At 35.6% G+C, this 23,526-nt stretch overlaps 3 protein-coding genes across 4 annotated transcripts; 2 read left to right on the plus strand and 1 right to left on the minus strand.

The window, feature by feature from the left end:
- Positions 1-10: 10 nt before the first annotated feature.
- On the minus strand, positions 11-8,879 carry LOC139904547 (DNA polymerase I A, chloroplastic/mitochondrial-like). Its single transcript, XM_071886468.1, has 3 exons — positions 8,207-8,879; positions 216-291; positions 11-103 (listed from the first exon to the last, which is right to left on the minus strand). Exons 1-2 carry the CDS (start codon positions 8,803-8,805, stop codon positions 246-248), a joined length of 645 nt encoding a protein of 214 aa, XP_071742569.1. The 5' UTR covers positions 8,806-8,879; the 3' UTR covers positions 11-103; positions 216-245.
- A 2,039-nt stretch (positions 8,880-10,918) lies between these two features.
- On the plus strand, positions 10,919-12,617 carry LOC139845428 (uncharacterized). Its single transcript, XM_071835687.1, has 2 exons — positions 10,919-11,086; positions 12,235-12,617. Exons 1-2 carry the CDS (start codon positions 10,943-10,945, stop codon positions 12,388-12,390), a joined length of 300 nt encoding a protein of 99 aa, XP_071691788.1. The 5' UTR covers positions 10,919-10,942; the 3' UTR covers positions 12,391-12,617.
- A 5,213-nt stretch (positions 12,618-17,830) lies between these two features.
- On the plus strand, positions 17,831-19,276 carry LOC139840369 (large ribosomal subunit protein uL15x-like). 2 transcript variants are annotated; one of them, XM_071830635.1, is made up of 2 exons: positions 17,831-17,970; positions 18,658-19,276. In XM_071830635.1, the coding sequence occupies exon 2, from the start codon at positions 18,663-18,665 to the stop codon at positions 19,101-19,103; it is 441 nt and encodes a 146-aa protein (XP_071686736.1). In that variant the 5' UTR covers positions 17,831-17,970; positions 18,658-18,662; the 3' UTR covers positions 19,104-19,276. The 2 variants fall into 2 exon arrangements, with proteins under 2 accessions (XP_071686736.1, XP_071686737.1); XM_071830636.1 differs by lacking the exon at positions 17,831-17,970 and adding an exon at positions 18,082-18,136.
- The last annotated feature ends 4,250 nt before the right edge of the window (positions 19,277-23,526 follow it).

A 23,526-nucleotide genomic window follows, 5' to 3' on the forward strand; every position in this document is an offset into this window, starting at 1 on the left:
TAATTTTTACCTGCCCGTAATCAGCAACAATAAGAGTGTTTCCAGGTGCTGTTATAAATGCCTGACGAATCTTGTATCGATCCTTCTCTAAACCAGGTTGATTCTGAATCAAAATTATGAACATTAGTTTCAACTACGTTTCAAATAATCAAATTACATATATATGTTTCATGTGATATTTGGAACAATGTAAACCTGCAAATTTGGTCTCCTACCTGATAGGCGCCCTGTTTCTGTGTTGATATTTAGTGAACAATGAATACGCCCATTTTTCCCAGAAATATGGCTGCCCTGTTAAAAAAATTCCGATATACACGTGAATCTCTATAACCAATATATATATATATATATATATATATATATATATATATATATATATATATATATATATATATATATATATATATATATATATATGGTCATAATCAAGAGGGAAGCACTTTTTTAAGGGGAAGGAGGAAGCAAATTTTTTTTTTTTCGTTTTTTGAAAAAACTTTGTTCACGAACATTATAGATTAGATGAAAATATGAACATTTAAAAAAGACACTTTGTGATGAATGTCATTATTTTGGCGGGAAAACGCTAGAAGAAAAAAATAAAAACATTCAATGCATTGAACGTTTTGCTGCTGAGTTTATTTGCATCGTTTTGTTTTCATCTTGTGTGAAGTGTTTTTTTCGAATTTAGCCCGATTTAGAGTTTAGGGTTTAGGGTTTTGGGTTTTGGGTCCATAAACCCTCAACCCAAAACCCTAAACCCTAAACCCTAAACCCTAAACCCTAAACTCTAAACCGTTCGTGTTAAAATATTCAATCTAAACCCTAATTTCTAAACCCTAATTTCTAAACCCAAAACCATAATTTCTAAACCCTAATAGCTAAACCCTAATTTCTAACCCCTTAAAAAAAACTCGGAATCAAAACATTCAATGCATTGAATGTTTTCATTTTTTTCTTCGAGTGTTTTACCTCCAAAATAATAACATTCATCACAAAGTGTCTTTTTTAAATGTTCATATTATCATGCGATCTTGATACCTGAAAAAAAAATCTAAAAAAATGAAAAAAAATTATTTCCCTCCAAAAAAGTGCTTCCCTCTTGATATATATATATATATATAAAGAATTACTAACGAATAATAATTTTCGATCATAAATTTTTAATCTTTAATCTTTATACATGAACAATAAAAAAACGTTGTCGCTTTTGCAACTTTTGAATTAGAATATAGTCGGGACTAGTCAGTCGGGACCTTGTAGGGACCAAGGTTGAAAAAGACGCGAGACGAGGTCGAGACGTCGGGACCTTAAAACGTCAAGACGGACGTTGATTGACATTGACTTATATATATATATATATATATATATATATATATATATATATATATATATATATATATATATATATATATATATATATATATAAATATATATACACATATTCATTTGCCAAAAAACCTTCGTTGACCAGTGTGTACCTATAATCGCTATTATCGTTTATATAATTTATATAATAAAAAAAATAACACTAAACTACGTCAATTTTGATCGATTTGACCAATTTTAACCGAATTATTTACTTTTGACCGGCGGTGACCCGACCTTTCCCGCATTTGACCCGACTTTTGACCGTTGACCGACTTATTAGAAAACAGACAGGCTCAAGACGGGATACTCACGAAAACACCGCAACGGGCGTCGCAACGGACGTCGTTTACAACACTGGTTGGGAGTAATCGACAACTAGTCAGATGTTGATTAACTTCGAATTTGACTGTATTTGACCGATTTTCACTGAATAAATCTGACTTTGAACTAATAGGTCAGACTTTGGCAGACTAAATTAGACTTTAGACAACTTTGACCAAATAAATTGGCCAGGTTAGAGACTAATCATAACGATTTCTATTTTTTAGCTTAATTAATGAATTTTATACTATACTAAAATTTCTAAAAATTTATAACCTGTAAAGGGAGTATGAAGTTCGATATCAAAGAGTCAATGGAGCAAACTTCACATAAAGCAGCAATGGCATGGCAAGCTTCATGACCTTCAGATCCGCCTCCAAATGCCACATAAGCGGTCCCATAAGCAGTGTCCGCTGCTTTTTGCTTTGGTCTTACAACCCTTGGTTTCTAAAATCAGAGATAATTTTAAGGTTTATCTTCAGGCGTGGTATTTGGATGATGGCACTATTATTGGGGACACTTTGGTGGTGGGGAAGGTTTTGCATTTGATTATGGGGGATGGGCCTCGTTTTGAGCTTCATCTCAACGTTGAAAAAACAGAAATTTTCTGGCCTACGGAGGACCCTCGCAGCAGGCAAGTAGGTGTCTTTCCTCCTAATATTGCTCGACCTTTAAATGGTGTTAAGTTGCTTGGGGCCCCCGAAAGTTCCAATCTTGGTTTTAGTAGTGAACTGGTGATGCAAAGGGTGACCAAGTCCATTGCGCTTATGGATAAGGTTGCTAAGCTTGATGATCCTCAGTGTGAGTTGTTGTTGCTTAGGGCATGTACGGGAGTTTCTAAACTCTACTTTACCTTGCATACTTGTCCTCCTAGTATATTTGAGGCGGCTCAACGCGCTTTCGATGGGGCCCTTCGATCTTCCTTGGAGCGTATTGTTACTGCTTCAGGGCCTGGGTTTGGTGATTGGCAGTGGCGGCTTGCCACCTTGCCATTTGCATTTGGAGGGCTTGGTGTTTATTCTGCGGGAGATGTTCGTCATTATGCTTTTCTGGCTTCTCGATTACAGTCTGCTGGGTTGCAGACCAAGCTCCTACGTCATGCGGGTATTGTTGGTCTTGGTCGTGCTTTTGAAGATGCATTGGGTCTGTTTAATAAAACGGTTGGGTTTGATATTTTAGGTAATCAGAGTCAGGTCGTTGCCCCCATACTCATGAAGAAATTGGCAGATGTTTATTTCACAAAGGTTACCGCTTCTGCAGAATCCACTTTTTCATTATCTCCCCGACAATCGGCCTTATGGAAATCGCAGCAGGGTGATCACACCTCTGCTTGGCTAAGGGTAGTCCCTATTTTGGGGTTGGGTCAGAAGATGAACGCAAAGACTTACCGATGTGTGTTGTGCTACCGGTTGGGTGTTCCATTGTTCTCTATCTCGACGGCATGCTCTGCCTGTTCAAGGGTTTTTACTGGGGATATTTTTGGGGATCACGCGGTGTCTTGTGCTGGTATGGTGGGTATTAAGCATCGACATAATGTTGTTCGGGATTCCCTTGTTGATGTTTGTTATCGATCTGGGATTTCAGCGAGAAAGGAGGTTGACATTGGGTTGTCTGGAGGGAACGACAGGGCCCTCAGACCTACAGATGTGTTACTTTATTCCTGGGATTGTGGTCGCGATGTTTGTGTTGACTTGACAGGGTCTTCTCCTTTGACACAGTCTGGGCTTTCTGACTTTGTCCCTGCACGTGCTGTGGTTGATGCGGCTCGTCGGAAGCGGGTCAAGTACGAATCTAGCTGTCAGGCGATTGGTTATGGTTTCATTCCTTTCTCATTTTCTTCCCTTGGGGAATTAGAAAAGGATGCTGTTTCTTTGATAAAGCGGGTTCAGAAGAGTTCGATGGCGCAAGATATTGGTGCCGGTGCTGCTGCTCATATTTTTACTAGGATATGTTTTGCTATTGCTAGAGGTGTGGGGGCCCAGATTGTCTCTAGGCATTCCACTAATTTTTTGTAAGTTTTAATACTTTTAAGTTTATAATAATAATAATAATAATAATAATAATAATAATAATAATAATAATAATAATAATATTAATAATAATAATATTATTATTATTATTATTATTATTATTATTATTATTATTACTTTCACAAATGTCACACCCCCCAAAATGGACCAGGGGTAATTGTGACCAATCATATCATAACACAGTTGTATAAACGAGAACGACTCTATATGAGACTTTTTAAATAAAACCTTTGTTAATAAAATAGCGGAAGCAGTAATACATGTTTACATTATTATTAAAACGTAAAATAAATGTTTATGAACTAAAATATAATATGCGATGTGGACTCCATGCAAGCATCAAATCTATCATCACAAAGTTGCAAACAGCTAGCTCAATCATCACCTGAGACAAAATATGCTTAAAGTGTCAACCAAAAAGGTTGAGTGAAATTCACAGGTTTATAAATAATATCCAAAGTTTTAGACCACAAGATTTAGTTTAAAGTTGATTGATATAGAAATATCAATCTAAAAGTGTTGCTGCATTTTGTAATATCGCTACTAAACAAGTTTACCCTATGACACCTTGTACTGTCAGTGTCGTGGAATCATTATTATGTAACCAAAGACCAACGGTCGAATGGTTAGAGACGTTACTCTCAATAGGCCTACTCACAATAATTAAGTTTGCATTTAAACGTAGCAATTGACGATATTACGGTAGGGATTTAGCATGAATCAAAGCATGACAGCATAGTTAACAATTTAGTACTTGTGTCTAAGTGTAAAACAGTTATAAAGCAAGCATGTGTCTCACCTCAAAAGTTGTAAAACAGTTATGAAACAGTAAAAAGTGGGGCTATGAAGTTCACCTTAGTAGCACACGAAAGAATTGAACGGAAGGACGCGACCGAGATCTCAACCTAGAGATAGAACGTATGATCAGACATTGCCTAACAGACAATAGTATATAGTACTATATTGATAGTAATAGTTCACTAAAGAATTTCCATTTTCGGAAGGTTACTATTTATGGAAAGTTTTCACTTATAGTAATTTTCCAATTTTAGAAAGTTCGGGTTAATCTTTAGCAAGATGTTGTACAACTCTACTCAAACTTCGTTGCTATCAAATAAGTCAGGAATGACCAGATGTAACCGGGGCCCAAGATTCATGACCAGAATCTAAGTCATGGCATTCGAGATCCACAAGCTTACCCATAAATGGAAACCTAGACATCATTCACTTACGACCGTGAGTAGCGATGAAGTTCACATGAGTTATACATTATCTTTGATTAACCTTCACTTTAGGTGTATACACACAACGAATTATTAATGTACTTAATAATTATATATGTGATAATATAACCTAAGTTTTATTTAATATTTAGTTATTATACCTTAGTATGTCTTATATATATTAAATATAATTACCTTTAAATAAATACCTAAATTACTTCAAAAATAATAGTGTTTTATTAATCGAACATTATTCAAAAATGTCTAAATAATAAATTAAATATCTAAAAATTACATACATAATTTTTATAGTCTTAGTTAATCATATAGATTAGTAGAAAAATTTAAGAAAATATTTTTATTATATTTTTGTATTTATTTTTGTTTTTACCCTTAATGTATTCACAAAACAATTTTAATTCTACATAATCACTAAATAAACCCAAATAATTATTTTTATAATTTTTATAAGTTTCTATCAGTCTAATAACCTGTAGAAAAATATATAAAAAAATATTTTTTATTATTTTATATTTATTCTTAATTTACCTTCGAATTACATAATAATAGAGTTTAATTATATAACAAATACCAATTCGACCCAAGTAATTATTTTTATAATTTTTTCAGATCTATATAAGTTTTAAAAACTCAGAAAAAAATTATATATATTTTATTTTTGGTTAAAAGTATTTATTACGAATTTTACATTGTTTTTACGTTTAAACACTACATAATTCGTATTTAATTATAAATAATATTCCATAAATTATCAAAATTATTTTTATGCATCATAACACTTATAATACTAATTATAACATATAAACATAATTAATTTCGAATTTTACAAAGAATATACAATAAATATAAATATAAATGACAATATTGAAAAAAAATTTAATAAAAATAGAAAGTACCTCAAATTTTCTTCAAGGTTTTGAGAGAATAACTTAAGTTTTTGTGTTTGGCAAGAAAAAATGAATGAGGAGCCATGTATTTATAGGTAAAAAATGGTTGGAGAAAAGAAAAAAAAATAATAAAATAAAGGTGCCAATTTTGACAAAATAATAAAAATATGTTAAAAATGTTTTTAATAAGTTTTTGTTTTTGAAAATATTTAGTCAAAATTCACGGGCTCATTATTTAATTTATAAAAAAAAAATCTTATTTATTTTTATTTTTATTTTTATTTTTTATAAGCTAAAAATATATATAATGATTAAAATAACTTATCATTTAATTAATAATTATGTTACATATAGTTTTAAATATAATACGCATTAATATTAACTAAAGTTATTTTATATAATTAGTGTAAACTTTAGTTAACAAAAAGTGTCAACTAAAAATAAATATTTGATCAATGTCAAATTTAATTATATATTACGTATGGATAACAACCCTATAGTCAAATTAGTCAATTCAGGCATGGAAATATGAGAGTTGTTATAACAAAGGTTACCGCTTCTGCAGAATCCACTTTTTCATTATCTCCCCGACAATCGGCCTTATGAAAATCGCAGTGGGGTGATCACACCTCTGCTTGGCTAAGGGCGGTCCCTATTTTGGGGTTGGGTCAGACGATGAACGCAAAGACTTACCGATGTGTGTTGTGCTACCGGTTGGGTGTTCCATTGTTCTCTATCTCGACGGCATGCTCTGCCTGTTCAAGGGTTTTTACTGGGGATATTTTCGGGGATCACGCGGTGTCTTGTGCTGGTATGGTGGGTATTAAGCATCGACATAATGTTGTTCGGGATTCCCTTGTTGATGTTTGTTATCGATCTAGGATTTCAGCGAGAAAGTAGGTTGACATTGGGTTGTCTGGAGGGAACGACAGGGCCCTCAGACCTGCAGATGTGTTACTTTATTCCTGGGATTGTGGTCGCGATGTTTGTGTTGACTTGACAGGGTCTTCTCCTTTGACACAGTCTGGGCTTTCTGACTTTGTCCCTGGACGTGCTGTGGTTGATGCGGCTCGTCGGAAGCGGGTCAAGTACGAATCTAGCTGTCAGGCGATTGGTTATGGTTTCATTCATTTCTCATTTTCTCCCCTTGGGGAATTAGAAAAGGATGCTGTTTCTTTGCTAAAGCGGGTTCAGAAGAGTTCGATGGCGCAAGATATTGGTGCCGGTGCTGCTGCTCATATTTTTACTAGGATAGGTTTTGCTATTGCTAGAGGTGTGGGGGCTCAGATTGTCTCTAGGCTTCCCACTAATTTTTTGTAAGTTTTAATACTTTTAAGTTTATAATAATAATAATAATAATAATAATAATAATAATAATAATAAATTATTATTATTATTATTATTATTATTATTAGAAATTTCTATTTTTGTGTCTGCCAGCTCAGCATCATCCACGTCATCGTCTTTTTCATCCGACTCCTCCTCATCTATAAAATCATAATCCATAGATACCTTGCCAGCAAAGGTCTTTAAAGCTACTCCACTCATTGAAGGCCAACCAGATGCCGTGTAAGTTTCCGTTTGTAGACCCGAACATATCGTATGTAGTTTTATTTTACGGAATTTGGTGGCGGTTTTTTTGCCTTCTTCGATTATATTATCAACATTTGGAACTTTGAACTCTTTCTCCATTGGAAGAGATTGACTTGGATCTTTGCTGCATGATATGCATTTTTCAAGAAAATAATTATGCTAAAGTTACAAATAATCACATGTTCCTAAGATTCAAAGCGACTCATGAAAATTGATAATTTGTTTATATTAATAATATGAATAATGAATAATGTTCCCTCTGTCCCAAAATAATTGTCCCGTTTGACTTTTTAAAGTATTTCTTTTTTAATTTTGACATTAAATATTTTTATTTGTGCTATATAAAATTTGATGAAAAATGAAAACTATATGAACGGATTCGGTTTTGAAATGTGTTTTCATTGGTGTAACAGTCATCAAATATATTATATGAAAAAAATTAAAATATTTAAAGTCAAAGTTGTACAAGAAAACTTTAAAAGTCAAATCGGGACAGTAATTTTGGACGGAGCATGTGTTTGTATGCATGTATATTATAATTATAATTATAATATAAATTATATAAAAGGTTTATAGGTGAGAACTAATGATTGGTCGGAACCAAAGGCTAACTATCAGATTATCAAACAGACATAAAAGGACCAAGAAAAAAAAAATTGAAATTTTATCTGATAGAAATTTTTATAGTTTAGGGTTTATTTTGAGCAATTTGACCTGGTTGTAATAATAAAATCACTATAAATAATCTTCTTAAACTTTTTACCTATTATAAGTGCCACCGAAAAAGAGTTGGCGCAACTGTGTATCACTCCCAACGTTCATAAACTTAGCATCGGGACAAAGCTTCGATGCCCAATTACGAAACCGATCAGCAGCTCGTTGTTGTTCAAATTTAGCCACTTTTTCAATCTCATTAAGATAAGGTCGATCAACTAACACCCCTTCGGTTTCCATTTTCACCAATAACTCACCAAAAGGACACCAATATTGTTCATAAAAGTCAAACAATGTTCCCTTTGTAACACCATTAAATTTCCACTCCCTATTCCATAATTTACATTGTAATCTTTCATAAAGCTTAAGAGTGCTAATTGAATCTAAAGCCGAATAACAAATCCATGTTATCTTTTCTACCCTTTGAAGTTCTTCAACGGGGGGAATAACAACAACTTTGCCTTCGGTACCGTCTTTTTTTAGCTTTTTTCTACCGAAAATGTTTTTCATTGAAACTTTTCCAATTAACTCTTTGTTAGGGCCTAAATTAGCACCCGACATTATTCCTTTTGAATCACTAGTAAGTGCTTCTAATGAATATCCACCCGACATTCGTCTTGAAGAATCCCATAATCGAGCCATGTGCATTGTATCAGCATGAAAACCAGCAAGTTTAATCCCGTAATTCTCTAGAACATGGCTATCAAAGCTATAGTTGTGCCAAACCTACATAAAGCAAACACCTTTTTAGCTTTTCTGCCCTAAGAGGTGGAAATATGGGCGGGTCAGGTAATACATTTTGTGTGTTCTTATATTATTTAGAGAGAAAAAAAAAGAAAATGAGCTGATTATGATTACAAAACCAATAATATTAGAATGATAATCAACCACTTATATTAAAAAGCTTAGAACTTTGTGCGACTATCGGAAAGCTTGACTTGTGTGACTCATTTGACCCGCTTGGGATAAAACATTAACCAAACAGATTCATTCATAAGTCAATGGGTCGATATGCCACCTCTAACTTTCCCCGATTAAAATCAATAAGAGAGTTAATGATACCGCAATCCGCATGCGCACCCCATATCTATGCGGGCACCCTCTAGGGTGCGTATGCGTGTGCTCATGTGCGTTATGCGGTATGCGGATTCGTATCTAATGTCTTTGTTCCCGGAACAGCGATTACTTGGCTATCAAGTGAATATCTTTTCCATAATTACATTCGTAATTCGGGGGAGTTTGTTATGGAAAGGATTGCCATTATCTCGGATGGTTCTAGAATTAGGGTTTGCCTATATATACAAACCCTAACTATCATTCTAAACATCATCACGTTACGTAACCATCATCTGCTACACGTCTTACGTAACAACATCATCTAGCATCTTCTCAAGGTTAACAGGTTAGTTTCTTGATTAACTAGCACCTACGACCTTATTTGGGGCCTTTTAATTGACGATCGTCATTAAAAGGTGGACTTAATCACTTGGCCACCCCGCCGACATCATGTCGGCCAGGGTTATTCACGGTAGCCGGACCGGAGAGCCTCGTTTTAAGATCCTTAAACCCCACCCTTCTAACGTGTTGAGCAGGCATATTAAACCCCATGGTAAAATATGCATGATCAAGTGGTGCTCTCATTGAGAGCCAAATTAGTTCAAGACTGTTTAATTGCTTTCTCTTTTAAAAGGTTTTGAATTATACGGCTTATTGTTCACGAAATTTTTTGAATTTTTTCTTTTAACAGTATCATGACTTCCTGGGACTCGTCGTAACGTACTCAAACGGATAATCAGAACACACCATCTGGCAGTCAGCATACGCAGGCTATGACTACGGGGGCGGGATACGCGCCATATCTTCCACCTGTATCCGGCGAGCCTTTTCAGAGGTATAAGCCGATATATCCAGATGGGATTACACCGCCAAGGGCAAACTCGCCAGTTACCACCACGCGGTTGGATTTTTCTGCAGTGGATCCAAGGGTCATCTTGGTAGGCACTAGCGGTGAAACAGTAGGCCCGCACGTAGTATGCTGCGGCCAGGTACCTATTTATAGTACCACGGTTTCAATCCCTCTGCAGACGCAGAGTGTTCAGCAGAATTCATTTTTTACACCGTTGCAACCTTGGCAACCACCGCGTCCAATTTCGCAGTTTTTGACTCCTGCGGATGCGCAGGCATTACTTAATAGTTGGGGGTTCGGTGTCATTCCGGATGCCAATTCTCATTGGACGCCGATAACCGCAGAACAGCAAAGCACTGCGTATACGGTTGGGCTTATAGCGGCATATCCTCAGGTCTCGCAGGCATCTGCGCCAAAGGTTTCGGCACCTTTTCAGATATCCGTATACTCTGCGTCAGCAAGCCTGCCTTCTTTTCCAAATCAGCCTTGGTTGTAAAATAAGCTCTACTTTTTTTCATAAGCTACTAAAAGTAGCTTATTTTTCTAGAGCTTATGATTTTCATAAACTCTACTTTTTATGTCTACCAAACAAAGCTTGTTACTTGGAGCTGATTAAAATCATAAGCTCAAGCTCCCATAAGCTCTCATAAACTCCCATAAGTTCCTGCGCCAAACACACCCCTAGTTTACCAAATACTTATAAAAAATAATAAGCTCCCGCTACCATAAGCTCCAACTCCAGCTCTAGCTCCTAAGCTCCAGCTCCAGCTAGTTTCATCCAAACACACCCTAAAATTGAATTTCATAGTCTTTTTTTTTGCAGACATCCTCATTTTTCCTAGAATACCGTTTTTTGAATTTAAAAGCGACTAAAAAAGGATGTTGCAGTTTCCGGCATTCATGACGCAGTACCCGACGTCATCGAGGATCATTCCGTCGTCACTCCTCGTTACCCCACAGTGGCCTCCGCCACACAGCGAAGAACATCTTCTTGCTGTCGAAGAATCTCAATTGGAAGAAAAGGTCACTATTTACATACATACATCTATATCCATTTCTCTATATCCGTTTCCGCCATATATATTTTGTATAATAATTAGCTACTTCATGCTCATTTAGTGTTTAATTGTTTGATTGTATGACTTATTATTGATTACTTTAACCGTAATCTAGGTATTCACGGATTTAATTTCATTTCTAAAAACCAAATTGTGTATATTGAGCTAATATCAAAGTATCAAACCCTAAATTGATATACGTATCTACCTCCTCTTGATTGCATATATCAATTTTCTAATGAAATCTTAGTAACTAGTAGACAATATGCTGTAATCATAAGATCGAATTTTTTAATTTTGATCGGTAATTTTTTATTTCTATTTGCTTATCTTATACTGTTTGTTCACGTTCCATGTACTAGGCTCAAGCTTGAGTATAAATGCAATAATTATAATTATGTTCAAGCTCTAGATCGCGTTTCAAAAAGAAACATAAAATGTACGAGCTCTAGATCGAATTATTTGTAATTGTTCGAGTTTTGATGCTTGTTAAATTAAGTGAAAATGATCTTAGAATTTTGGCAAACTCCTTTCGAAATTCTACCTCGTAACCTTAATGTTTCATTTATACATTTGTTCATGGATTTACATTCGATTATTTGGGTTAATATAAAGTTCTGAAACACAAAAGCCATATACAGAATTAGGCTATTCATGAAAATAATCGTTCAAGTGAGCTGAGTTAAACATTAATACTATGATCTCTACTAGTGAATGTAACTGATAAAGTGACTTTAATTGTAGCTCGACTCGAGCTCGAATATAATCAAGTTTGGATTTGAGCTAAATAAGCTCGGGTTAAAGCAATTAATCAGATACTCTAATCACTCTTAAATGAACACTGATATTTGAAGATAACTTTTCCAACTATATAGATGCACACAGCACACACCAAGTATCCTAAATTTAAATACTTCTACTTTGGTTATTGAAGTTTTTTTCTAGCGGTAGCACTTTGCTTTTGAAATAGTTTATGATATTTTATTATTTTTATGATTGTTTTAATTCTATTATCAAATTAATAAATAATAAATATTAATATCAATATTATTACTGTATTATGCACCATAAGTGGCTCTTTTTATACATAAGAATGCATTTGCTTATTTGCAGTTTAATGAGATCCGGAAGCTAAATAGCAACCTTCCTGTGATCGGGAAAACGTCGGTTGAGAATGACAAAGAAGATTTTGACAATGAGGCGGATGACGATGATGCTGACAATGCAGAAGAGTCGGATGGTGATGAGTTTGAACAGGAAACCGGTTAATATCGTACCGTGTTCTTCTCTGCAAATAGTTTTCGTAAGCATATATCTTTATCTTTCTGCCAGTATCGAGCACTACTTAAAGTGTGTGTCTATTACTAAATCATGGTCCTAATGCACTATATTTGTTGTCGTCTTTGTTAAGATTGTTTTGGACAGAACTCTTTCAAGAAAATGGGGTGAGATTGTTATCTAAATAGATGAATAACAAGTCATACTTAATTTGAAACTCGACCTGACAAACACATAGTCAATTGCAAACTAAAAACGTTGTTGTGTTGACCTACATTTTTCTTAGATCGTCAAAATTGAACTACATTATTCAAAATATCTGAATCAAGTTTACGAACTCTGCTTTGCTAGAACTTTATATTTTTATTTATATTTATATAATAGTAATAAAATTAGCTTTAAGTCTTAGAGCACGAGGTGTCTGTGTCCATTTTTCAGTGTCAATTTCAGTATCCATTTTTTACACTGAAATTGACTAACAGTGTGTAAGGTGGAGGTGTCCACAGTGTTCATTTCAGTGTCTATTTTTTTTTTTAATTTTTTAATTGATTTTTAAATATTGTATTTAATTGTAACAAATACTCAAATAATAATAAACATCAAACAAACATAATTCATTAATAAATAAAAACGTACATTCCTAAAATACAAATTAAAAAACACTACGAGTACGCTTATTCAAAGAAACACACATACGAACAAACTACTCCTCGTCCGTGTCCGTAGACAACTCTTGGACCTCCTCGAACCTCTTCAACGCGTTGCGTCTGATCACGAGGTGTCCGTAGACAACTTTTGCCATTCCATCCAACTAGCATAATCTTCGGGTGACATTTGAGTATGTGGTATTCGGGTTTGTGATGTGTTTTCGGGTTCGGGATGAGCTTCGTTAAATTTGTGCCAATTAAAATTGTGATCCATCGGGTTTGATTCATTGTAAACGTAGTTGGATGAATTTGGGTTGGTTGAATTGAAATTCATGTTTATGTTTGTATAGAAAGGTTGTGAAGATGGTTTGTGATTAATTGGTGTTTAAGTTGTGAAGTGAAGGTGTAAATATATAGTAAAAAGAAAGAAAGAAAAAAAAAAAAACAGATTATAGCCGTTTAACGGCTATATTTTTCAAAAAAAAAAAAATCTTCAAACGTGTGACGATCGCTCCAAATCCATATGGACGAACACGTCATTTATTGATTTCATTGCGAGGTATTTGACCTCTATATGATACATTTTGTAAACATTGCATTCTTTTGAAAAGGCGCACCATAAATGAATATTTAAATCAAAGGTTTTTGACATCTGATGATTTCTACATATAGACAATCACCATGAATAATAGTTTACAACATTATTTCCGTTGACAATGCAGTCAAAATAAAATACATGGTGATGATTTGGTGAATGCAGCGTTTCTTTGAAAAATGTGTCATATAAGACTCCATGCACATAGCTTGTCTAACATCTAAGCAAACAGCGGAAGACTTCTAGGAAACCTGAGAATAAACATGCTAACAAGTGTCAACACAAAGGTTGGTGAGTTCATAGTTTTAATGTTTCGTATAATCTGTATATAAAGATGGATCACAAGATTTCAGTTGTTTCATCCAGAAACGTTTATCAAAATATTCTATAAAAGTGGATCACAAGATTTCAGTTGTTTCATCCAGAAACGTTTATCAAAAATATTCTACGAAATTGAGCACCCTGGTAACTAAACTTTAATGCTTATATAATTTGTACCCTTTGTATAATCATCTTAATAATACACGCAAACCAACGTGTACGCTTCTCAAATAGCATACGTCCGTTAAAAGGCTAGTGCTCTAGCTCGGACGGGGATATCAAGCCCTATGGATCCATATACTACTACTCGCGCCCACCAGTTCTTATAACTGGCAGTTACTAGTTACCAAAGCTAAGGGATTTTCGGTTCAAACTCAGTGTAGAATTTAGTATGTACTTGTATCCATTGTGTTTAAAATAAAGTGCATGTATTCTCAGCCCAAAAATATAGATTGCAAAAGCAATTAAAAAGAGAGCAAATGAAACTCACGCATATAAATATTGTATATCGGTTAATAAAGCATTTGCATGTATTCTCAGCCCAAAAATGTAGAGAGTAAAAGGGATCTTATGAAACTCACGCATATAAATATTGTATATCGGTTAATAAAGCATTTGCATGTATTCTCAGCCCAAAAATATATGTAAAAAGGGATCAAATGAACTCACTGTTTAATATTGATATACAATATTGCAGGAAAGCACGTAGACGCATCGGAGATGATAAACACGAGGTTTGATTCACAAAAAATACCCCCGAACATTACCCATAACCTCCTTGGCAATAACCCATAATTTCCTTAGCTCTAGCTTGCTCGAAAACTCATTTTGAAAATTACTTGGACAGCACTCCGTCGTAATATTTGATGTATATTATTATTTTCGTATCGCAAAAATAATAACACTAATAATAATAATAAAATAATAAGATTAATAATAATCTTATTAATAATAATAATAATAATAATAATAATAATAATAATAATAAATAATAAATAATATTACGGAGTATATATATATTAGTGTATGTGTGTGATTTAAATCGAGCGAAAACACTGGAATTTATAGATGTGGCCTGAAATCTGGAGTCATGCGACTCGCATGGAAATGGCCTTCTGGCCATGCGACTCGCATGAGGACCAGGGACAGCTCACATTGTTTTGGCTCCTAGCTTGTCGACATAATATAAAATAAATATAAATATATAAATAATTAATATAATTATTTATATATTATATTTTATTCTTGTGCATAGTAGACTAGATATTTTTGGTCCGTTGCGTCGGGCGTTTCTTCTTGACTCGGGTCCCGGTTCCGGATTTTCAGACGTCCTTGCGTACTATTTTATATCGTGTACTTTGCGTTCCGCAACTTGTACCCTTGTCATTTTTATAATAGCGTTTTACTGTAGCAAAGTTACTGTAGCAATTCACTGTAGCAAAGTCAATTTCACTGTAGCAAATAGTGATTTTCGAAAACACTGTAGCATTTTGAGTAATGTGGCAATTTGAAAACACTGTAACAAATTAGTGTTTAACTGGTTCATCTTAAACGCTTTAGTTAACTTATCTAAATATCAATTGAATCAATAAACGAATGTTACTATCGTTTATATATATGTATATATCTTTTTAATATACATAAATCAGTTTTTAAATACACATTGGAAGTTATTTATAAATAAATTTTAATAATAAATATTTCAACTTATCATATACATTCAAATAGATATTTAAACCAATAAGTTTAATGTACGGTATCAAACAATTAATACATTGTTACCTTTTCATGTTATAGTATATATGTATCTATTTACATATAATTATTCGCGAATCGTCGAAAACAACCGAAGGGTATTTAAATATATAAAAGTAATTCAAAAATTTTGAGATTCAGTTTTACAGACTTTGCTTATCGTGTCGGAAATGTTAATCATACAAAGATTAAGTTTAAATTTAGTCGAAATTTCTGGGTCATCACAAAACGGTCCGATTTTGGTGGGTGGAAATCGACAGCGAGATCGACGCCGTCACGGTGTCGACCGACGGTCGATCTCACCGTCGATTTTGAGGGACGGTGAAAAAAATCGATGGGCACCGTGTGCTCTTAGCCATTTTTTATGTTTTTGTTAATTTCTTTAATAGAGTGCCCTATGAGACATACAAATAATTTGCTACTCATACCGTGCATCACTAATATGGTACTTTTCGGGAATAAAAAACACAGGAAAATGTCTAAGTATTGTTTGTTGGAATGGTAAAAGCTACCGATTATAGGGAACTCTCTATAAACAGATACAATGCTATCTTAGAAATATGGAAAATTTAAAAAAAAAAAAAAAAAAAAAACACTTATCTTGATAATTTGATCTTATCCGGTGCAACTTGCACCAGATGTGTCTTCGAGCATAGATAATATAGACAACCGCCTAGGATCTAAAAATTCAGAATGACCCAAAATATTGAATATGTAAATAATTTTTTCAATATATTTAATTAAATCAAATAAAAAACTGTCAATTAAAGTTAAAATACCTTGTTTTTAATATGTAAATACAATGTAAGTAAATAAATAGATAATTTGGAGTATTATTTATTTATGCGTAGTAAAAAAATTTAGCTGTACTCTCGAGTTTATTTTTCAGCTAAAAGGAGTGGAAAATATAGGGGATGATAGTGTTTTACTATCCTTCATAATCCGTTCAAATATGGGCAGAGCGTGTTGTTAACAAAATATAACTATCTATCATTTCTAATCCCCTACTCTCTTCTCTTTTCCACTCAAAATAAAAACTCGAGAATCACATTTATTTTTTAATCTGTCATATTCCTTACCTTTCTGTTATAAAAAAAACTCGAGAATGCAGCATTAACGTATATGTGAGCCCATTTTTATTTTCGTCTAGGACCTTTAAATTGTTGAGACGACCCAGGTGATGCGTATGCGAGTTGCGGGGTAAGTTGGAGCGTAGCTGGTGGTAAAACGAATAAACGACAATGGCGCAACGCACACGCACGACCCATCACCATCACGGACCGTGCGACGTGCATGGTGTGTGGTCAGAGGACAACTGAGAAATTTAGAAATTTCAATGGCATATGCTGAACACCTCGAAATTTAGGGCATTTCCACAACTTTCCCGTGGAAATATTATTATATTATATTATACCTATATGCTAAGACACATGAAAGATTTCGTAGTTTCAGTTATATTGGATTGTCGTTTTGCGTTTGCGTTCACACTACAAACGGTCCCTCAACTTCGACTCAATTTACACAACGTCCCCTCAACTTTACACTTTTTCAGGGATAAAAAACGTAAATATATAATTTTATTAAAATAAAAGAAACTAATTCCACCCGAATTTTTAACGGGCCCTATCTTCTCGCTCGGTGCGAGTTAAATTTTTTTGAGACCACCGTTCAACTTGAAAAAAATCTAATGAACACAACGGAACTAATTACGCGCGAAACGGACATTGTTAAAAAACACTAGATAACGGGCCTATATTCTCGCTCGGTGCGAGTTAAATATTTCCGATACCACCGTTTAACTCGAAATAATTTTACGAACACCACGCGACTAACTATACGCGAAACGAACATCGTTAAAAAACACTAAATATTTCGGGGTATATTACATACATATACATACACGTCCAACAAACAACCCAACTTACTAGATATATTAGGTACCAAACAACGTATATCCAAATTCGATCGCGCGTCAAATACAACCGCAGCAACGCACGGTCGAAGTTTTTGCTAGTTATTACCAACCTCGTATATGCCCAATAAAGAAAAAGACTTAGTGGGCTCAACACAAAGCCCATAAACGCTTTTGCCTTTGAACCGTCCAGCCCATGTGCAACGCCTTTTCTTTGTACGCATCTTATCTTATTCGGAGTATCTTATAAAAAGAAATTAGGGTTTTAATTCAATTTCAGTGAGCTAGCAAACTCTATCCCCAATCTCCGCCGCACTTTCCCGCCGGAGTTCTCATTTTAGGTAATTTTTATTTTTGTCTGTTATTATATATCGTCATATTTGATTGATTTATTGGATGCTTTTGTTGCTAATATCGTGTTAAATTCACTTAATTGAACTCAGGAGTGCAGTTCTGAATCCAAAATAGTTATAGTATCATATTATGTTTGCTAGTACTCTGTTACAGGTATTTAACCGAACTCAAATATGAAACCTAATTTGTTCGCATTGTTGTATTAGATGTTACATAATCGAAGTAGTTTGATGTTTAACGTGTTGGAGTTCTGAGATCTAGTTTGTTTTAATTTGATATTAATTTAGATGTACATAGTTTAGCTTCTTATTTTTGAGATATTAATATTTGTAGGAGCCTAAAAACGTTAATATCTATGCTGTTCTATTGGATGTACTTAATTTATCTTATGATTCGTAATTATTGACATTCAAAGGCTTTTAATACTTGTTTGTTACATTTGTAGAAGTTCTGAATTTATAGTTTTGCATTTTTCATATGTACTGATCCAACCACGATACATGTTTTTCTAAATAGTTAGGTGTTTTGAAACCTAATTTGTTCTTCTTGCTAATTAGATGTACACAATGAACTTTCGATCTTTGTAGGAATCTTGAAGCATAATGTGTGCTGGTTTTTGCATTAGTTGTGAAACACTTGTAATTGAACTAATGATTTTGATATTTTTATTTTAGGAAAAATGACTACGAGATTGAGGAAGAACCGTAAGAAGCGGGGTCACGTAAGTGCGGGTCACGGTCGTATTGGAAAACACCGAAAGCATCCTGGAGGACGTGGTAATGCTGGTGGAATGCATCATCATCGTATCCTATTTGACAAGTACCATCCCGGTTACTTTGGTAAAGTCGGTATGCGATACTTTCACCGTCTCCGCAACAAATTCCATTGCCCTATTGTTAATGTCGATAAGCTTTGGTCAATGGTCCCACAAGATGTGAAGGAGAAAGCTTCTGGTGATAAGGTGCCGGTTGTTGATGTTACTCAGTTCGGTTACTTTAAAGTGTTGGGAAAAGGAGCTGTTCCAGTTTCACATCCAATGGTTGTTAAGGCGAAACTTATTTCAAAAACTGCAGAGAAGAAGATTAAGGAGGCTGGCGGTGCTGTTTTGCTTACTGCTTAGATTTGTTTTGATTTATATTGTTAGATTATGGTTTTTATGGATGATGAGTTGCACTCTGTTTTGTTGAAATTAAACTTGATGAGTTGTTATAATGCTCAATTTGGCTTGCACAATCTTTCATATTGCCAGTCCGTTCATTTAATCCTGAAACAAATATGATAGTTTTTATATTCTGAGATTGATAGATATATCCTGATATTTGACTACGGTGTAGTTGCAAATCTGTTGATTTGTTGGTGATAATATTCTGTGATTAATTGATTGGTTGCCGTATTAATTGCGAGTGAAACTCGGAAATGGAAGAATTTGGCGTTTTCATTAAAGATATTTGAGCTCAGAAATAACATTTTCGTGTTTCGTGGTGTTATTTCGATATTGTGATTTGTCTCTTGCTAGTTTGTTGAGTGTTTGTTTCGGTTACTGTTTCTATATATTCATGTTGAGGCTCGATATAGATAGTTTGTTGTGTTTCGTTTTCTAGGTATGAGCTTCTTCGGGTTCTCTCTTGTATCTTTTGTTGAAGACATTTTCTTTTCGAAAACGGGTTTTCCTTATTCATACAAGTTTTCGTTATTATTGCCAAAAAAAGAAAAAAGAAAGTAAATTGAAAGACCAAAATCTAGCTTAGAGTAGCTATTACTGCCAAGTTTGGGTTTAATAAACTGAGTTTTTATGCTTATATCATTGTTTAGAATTTGATCTCTTCCGGATTCCTTAGGCAACTCCCTATTTTAACAATCCTTTTCATATTAAGACACAAAATTTTAACATTCCTTTAACTAATCCCTCCACTTCACCTCAAACTATTACTTAAATACAATCAAGAAAATAAAGTAACACTCAACTAAATAAAAATAAACCTTACATTAAATTAAATATCACATAAATATAAGATAAAAACGCATTACATAAGTAAAAGAACATTACATAAAAAAACATTACATAAATAATAAATAATACGAAACTTATTATTATAATAAATAGAAATTCTACTCGATCGTCGTCAGGTCGTCATCAGGTCTTCTTCGTATTTGTTCGGTGCCAATACCAATTTCATAGTCCTGTGATATGCACGAAGGATTTTTGATGTCTTTTGCCATTTTCCCCCTTTTTTAAATTATTTGATCGTTGTTCCTTTTGTGATCATCGACACGATTATAGTTGGCAACAATCGTATTCCAAAACGAATCGTACGTTTGTGAGGTACCAATTTTCCGATTCTCCGTAGCATTGAGCCAACGTTCCGCCAATTTTTTTTCTTTGTCTGGAGTCTAAAGCATAATTTGACGTTTCAAACGTTCACTTGGTTCGCCTACTTTTTTCTTTCCTTTTCTTTTAATTTTTTGTTTTTCGGTTTTGAGTTGTGTTTCGGGTACGCTTTCAAAAGCCGGTTGTGTTGGTTGTGGTATGTATGAAAGTTGTTGCCAACAGAATTGTTATTGTTGGTTAAAAGGAAATGGTTGTAGTAGGTATGTAAGTTGTTGTGAATATAATTGTTGTTGTTGGTAGAATGCGTTTTGATTTGGTGCGAATTACGAATACCTAGTTTAACTTGGAAAAAGAATTGCTAGCTTGATTCGATGACGAATTATTTGGTGACAGGATTGGATTGTTGATCACATGGTTAAAAAATAATTGTTAATTGATTGAGACATTTTTTTTTTTTTTTTTGAAAAATGATACTGAGATTGTATGAAATGGTAGTGTACAATGGTTGTGTTAATGAGTTTTGTATTTATATAGTTGGTAAATTATTGGTTTTAGAAAAAAATCAGTAGTTCACCCCCTTTACACTTGTGTATTGGGATGAGGGTGGAGATGTCTCAAGTTCGAGTCTCTCCCCTTAAAAATATCCGTGAGATTTATTTCGCGAAAGCCGAATTGTCCCGGGGAGGTTTTATCAACCCGTATTCAGGACCCAGTCCGACCCGCATGCCCCTCGGGATGGTTTAAGGTCCGAATCCCTTTAATGTGGTTCGGGGGTCTGCCCTAAAGCACGTGCGTGCGTGACAAATGGGAGTATTCGTGAAAGGTGCTCTTGATAAGGTGATCTTTAAGCCTGATGACATTTCTAGTTGGGTCTCTTTGTTGGTGTTACCCCTTTGTACCCTTAAAACCTTTCGGCCACGGAGTAGTCGTGAGTCTAGGTCTTCGATAAAGCGTCGGCATCAGGAAGAGAATATTTCCCGTGCTATTTGCTCTTGGGGGACAGCGGGTGGGAGTTTACAGCTTGTGAGGGAGTATTTGGCAGAGGATTCTCCTATGTTGTCAGTGGTTGATGATGAGGTCCTTGATTTGGAAGAGCGTAATATTAAGCAGTGTCGTAGGAAGATTTGTGATGGCCATTACACCGCTGCAGCTCGTGTTCTTTCTTCATCAGGCGTTGCTCCTTATAATGACGCCACACTGGCGGACTTGCTGTCTAAGCACCCTTCTCCTATCGCTCCATCCTTGCCTGATATGACGGTTGATCACCTTCACCTCGTTACGACTTCTGCTGTTGTTTTGGGCCAGATTAAAAGTTTTCCTCGGGGCACTTCATGTGGTAGGGATGGTTTACGTGCACAACACCTTATGGATTGCTTGAGTGGTGCTGCTGTGGCAGTCTCGGATGAGTTGGTTGGCTCTATTACCGGAGTCGTTAATCTCTTTCTAGCTGGAAGGTGCCCTATGGAATTAGGAGAGTATATTGCTAGTGCTCCCCTCACACCGCTTGTCAAGCCCGGCGGTGGTCTTCGTCCTATAGCTGTGGGTACTGTTTGGCGACGTCTTGTTTCGAAGGTTGGCGCTGCTATGGTTGGCCAGTCTTTGGGAAGTTACTTCGATGGTCTTCAGTTTGGTGTTGGTGTTTCTTCAGGTGGTGAGGCTATTCTTCATGCTGTGAATCTGCTGATTGAGGATCGTGGCTCTGATGTTGGCCTCTCTATGTTATTAGTTGATTTTCAAAATGCCTTCAATCTAGTTGATCGTACGGTCATGTTACGTGAAGTTCGCCGCCTTTGTCCGAGCCTTTCTCGGTGGGTTGAATTTTGCTACTCTAATAAAGCCAGATTGTATTATGGGAACCACACATTATGGTCTTCTCAGGGGGTGCAACAGGGTGATCCCCTTGGTCCGCTGCTTTTTGCTTTGGTCCTACAACCCTTGGTTTCTAAAATCAGAGATAATTTTGAGGTTTGTCTTCAGGCGTGGTATTTGGATGATGGTACTATTATTGGGGACACTTTGGTGGTGGGGAAGGTTTTGCATTTGATTATGGAGGATGGGCCTCGTTTTGGGCTGCATCTCAACGTTGAAAAAACAGAAATTTTCTGGCCTACGGAGGACCCTCGCAGCAGGCAAGTAGGTGTCTTTCCTCCTAATATTGCTCGGCCTTTAAATGGTGTTAAGTTGCTTGGGGCCCCCGCAAGTTCCGATCCTGATTTTTGTAGTGAACTGGTGATGCAAAGGGTGACCAAGTCCATTGCGCTTATGGATAAGGTTGCTAAGCTTGATGATCCTCAGTGTGAGTTGTTGTTGCTTATGGCATGTACGGGAGTTTCTAAACTCTACTTTTCCTTGCGTACTTGTCCTCCTAGTATATTTGAGGCGGCTCAACGCGCTTTCGATGGAGCCCTTCGATCTTCCTTGGAGCGTATTGTTACTGCTTCAGGGCCTGGGTTTGGTGATTGGCAGTGGCGGCTTGCCACCTTGCCATTTGCATTTGGAGGGCTTGGTGTTTATTCTGCGGGAGATGTTCGTCATTATGCTTTTCTGGCTTCTCGATTACAGTCTGCTGGATTGCAGACCAAGCTACTACGTCATGCGAGTATTGTTGGTCTTGGTCGTGCTTTTGAAGATGCATTGGGTCTGTTTAATAAAACAGTTGGGTTTGATATTTTAGGTAATCCGAGTGAGGTCGCTGCCCCAATACTCAAGAAGAAATTGGCAGATGTTTATTTCACAAAGGTTACCGTTTCTGCAGAATCCACTTTTTCGTTATCTCCCCGACAATCGGCCTTATGGAAATCGCAGCAGGGTGATCACACCTCTGCTTGGCTAAGGGCAGTCCCTATTTTGGGGTTGGGTCAGACGATGAACGCAAAGACTTACCGATGTGTGTTGTGCTACCGGTTGGGTGTTCCATTGTTCTCTATCTCGACGGCGTGCTCTGCCTGTTCAAGGGTTTTTACTGGGGATATTTTCGGGGATCACGCGGTGTCTTGTGCTGGTATGGTGGGTATTAAGCATCGACATAATGTTGTTCGGAATTCCCTTGTTGATGTTTGTTATCGATCTGGGATTTCAGCGAGAAAGGAGGTTGACATTGGGTTGTCTGGAGGGAACGACAGGGCCCTCAGACCTGCAGATGTGTTACTTTATTCCTGGGATTGTGGTCGCGATGTTTGTGTTGACTTGACAGGGTCTTCTCCTTTGACACAGT

The sequence above is a fragment of the Rutidosis leptorrhynchoides genome, chromosome 4 (assembly GCF_046630445.1).
Source record: "Rutidosis leptorrhynchoides isolate AG116_Rl617_1_P2 chromosome 4, CSIRO_AGI_Rlap_v1, whole genome shotgun sequence".
In the NCBI taxonomy this organism is placed as follows: Eukaryota; Viridiplantae; Streptophyta; class Magnoliopsida; order Asterales; family Asteraceae; genus Rutidosis; species Rutidosis leptorrhynchoides.

Coding starts and splice junctions, on each gene's coding strand:
- LOC139904547 (XM_071886468.1), bottom strand. CDS start 8,805: ATGCACATGGCTCGATTATGGGATTCTTCAAGACGAATGTCGGGTGGA. Junction 292..8,206: donor TTCGGTGGCACTTATAATAG/GTAAAAAGTTTA, acceptor TTTTTTTAACAG/GGCAGCCATATTTCTGGGAA.
- LOC139845428 (XM_071835687.1), top strand. CDS start 10,943: ATGTTGCAGTTTCCGGCATTCATGACGCAGTACCCGACGTCATCGAGG. Junction 11,087..12,234: donor AATCTCAATTGGAAGAAAAG/GTCACTATTTAC, acceptor GCTTATTTGCAG/TTTAATGAGATCCGGAAGCT.
- LOC139840369 (XM_071830635.1), top strand. CDS start 18,663: ATGACTACGAGATTGAGGAAGAACCGTAAGAAGCGGGGTCACGTAAGT.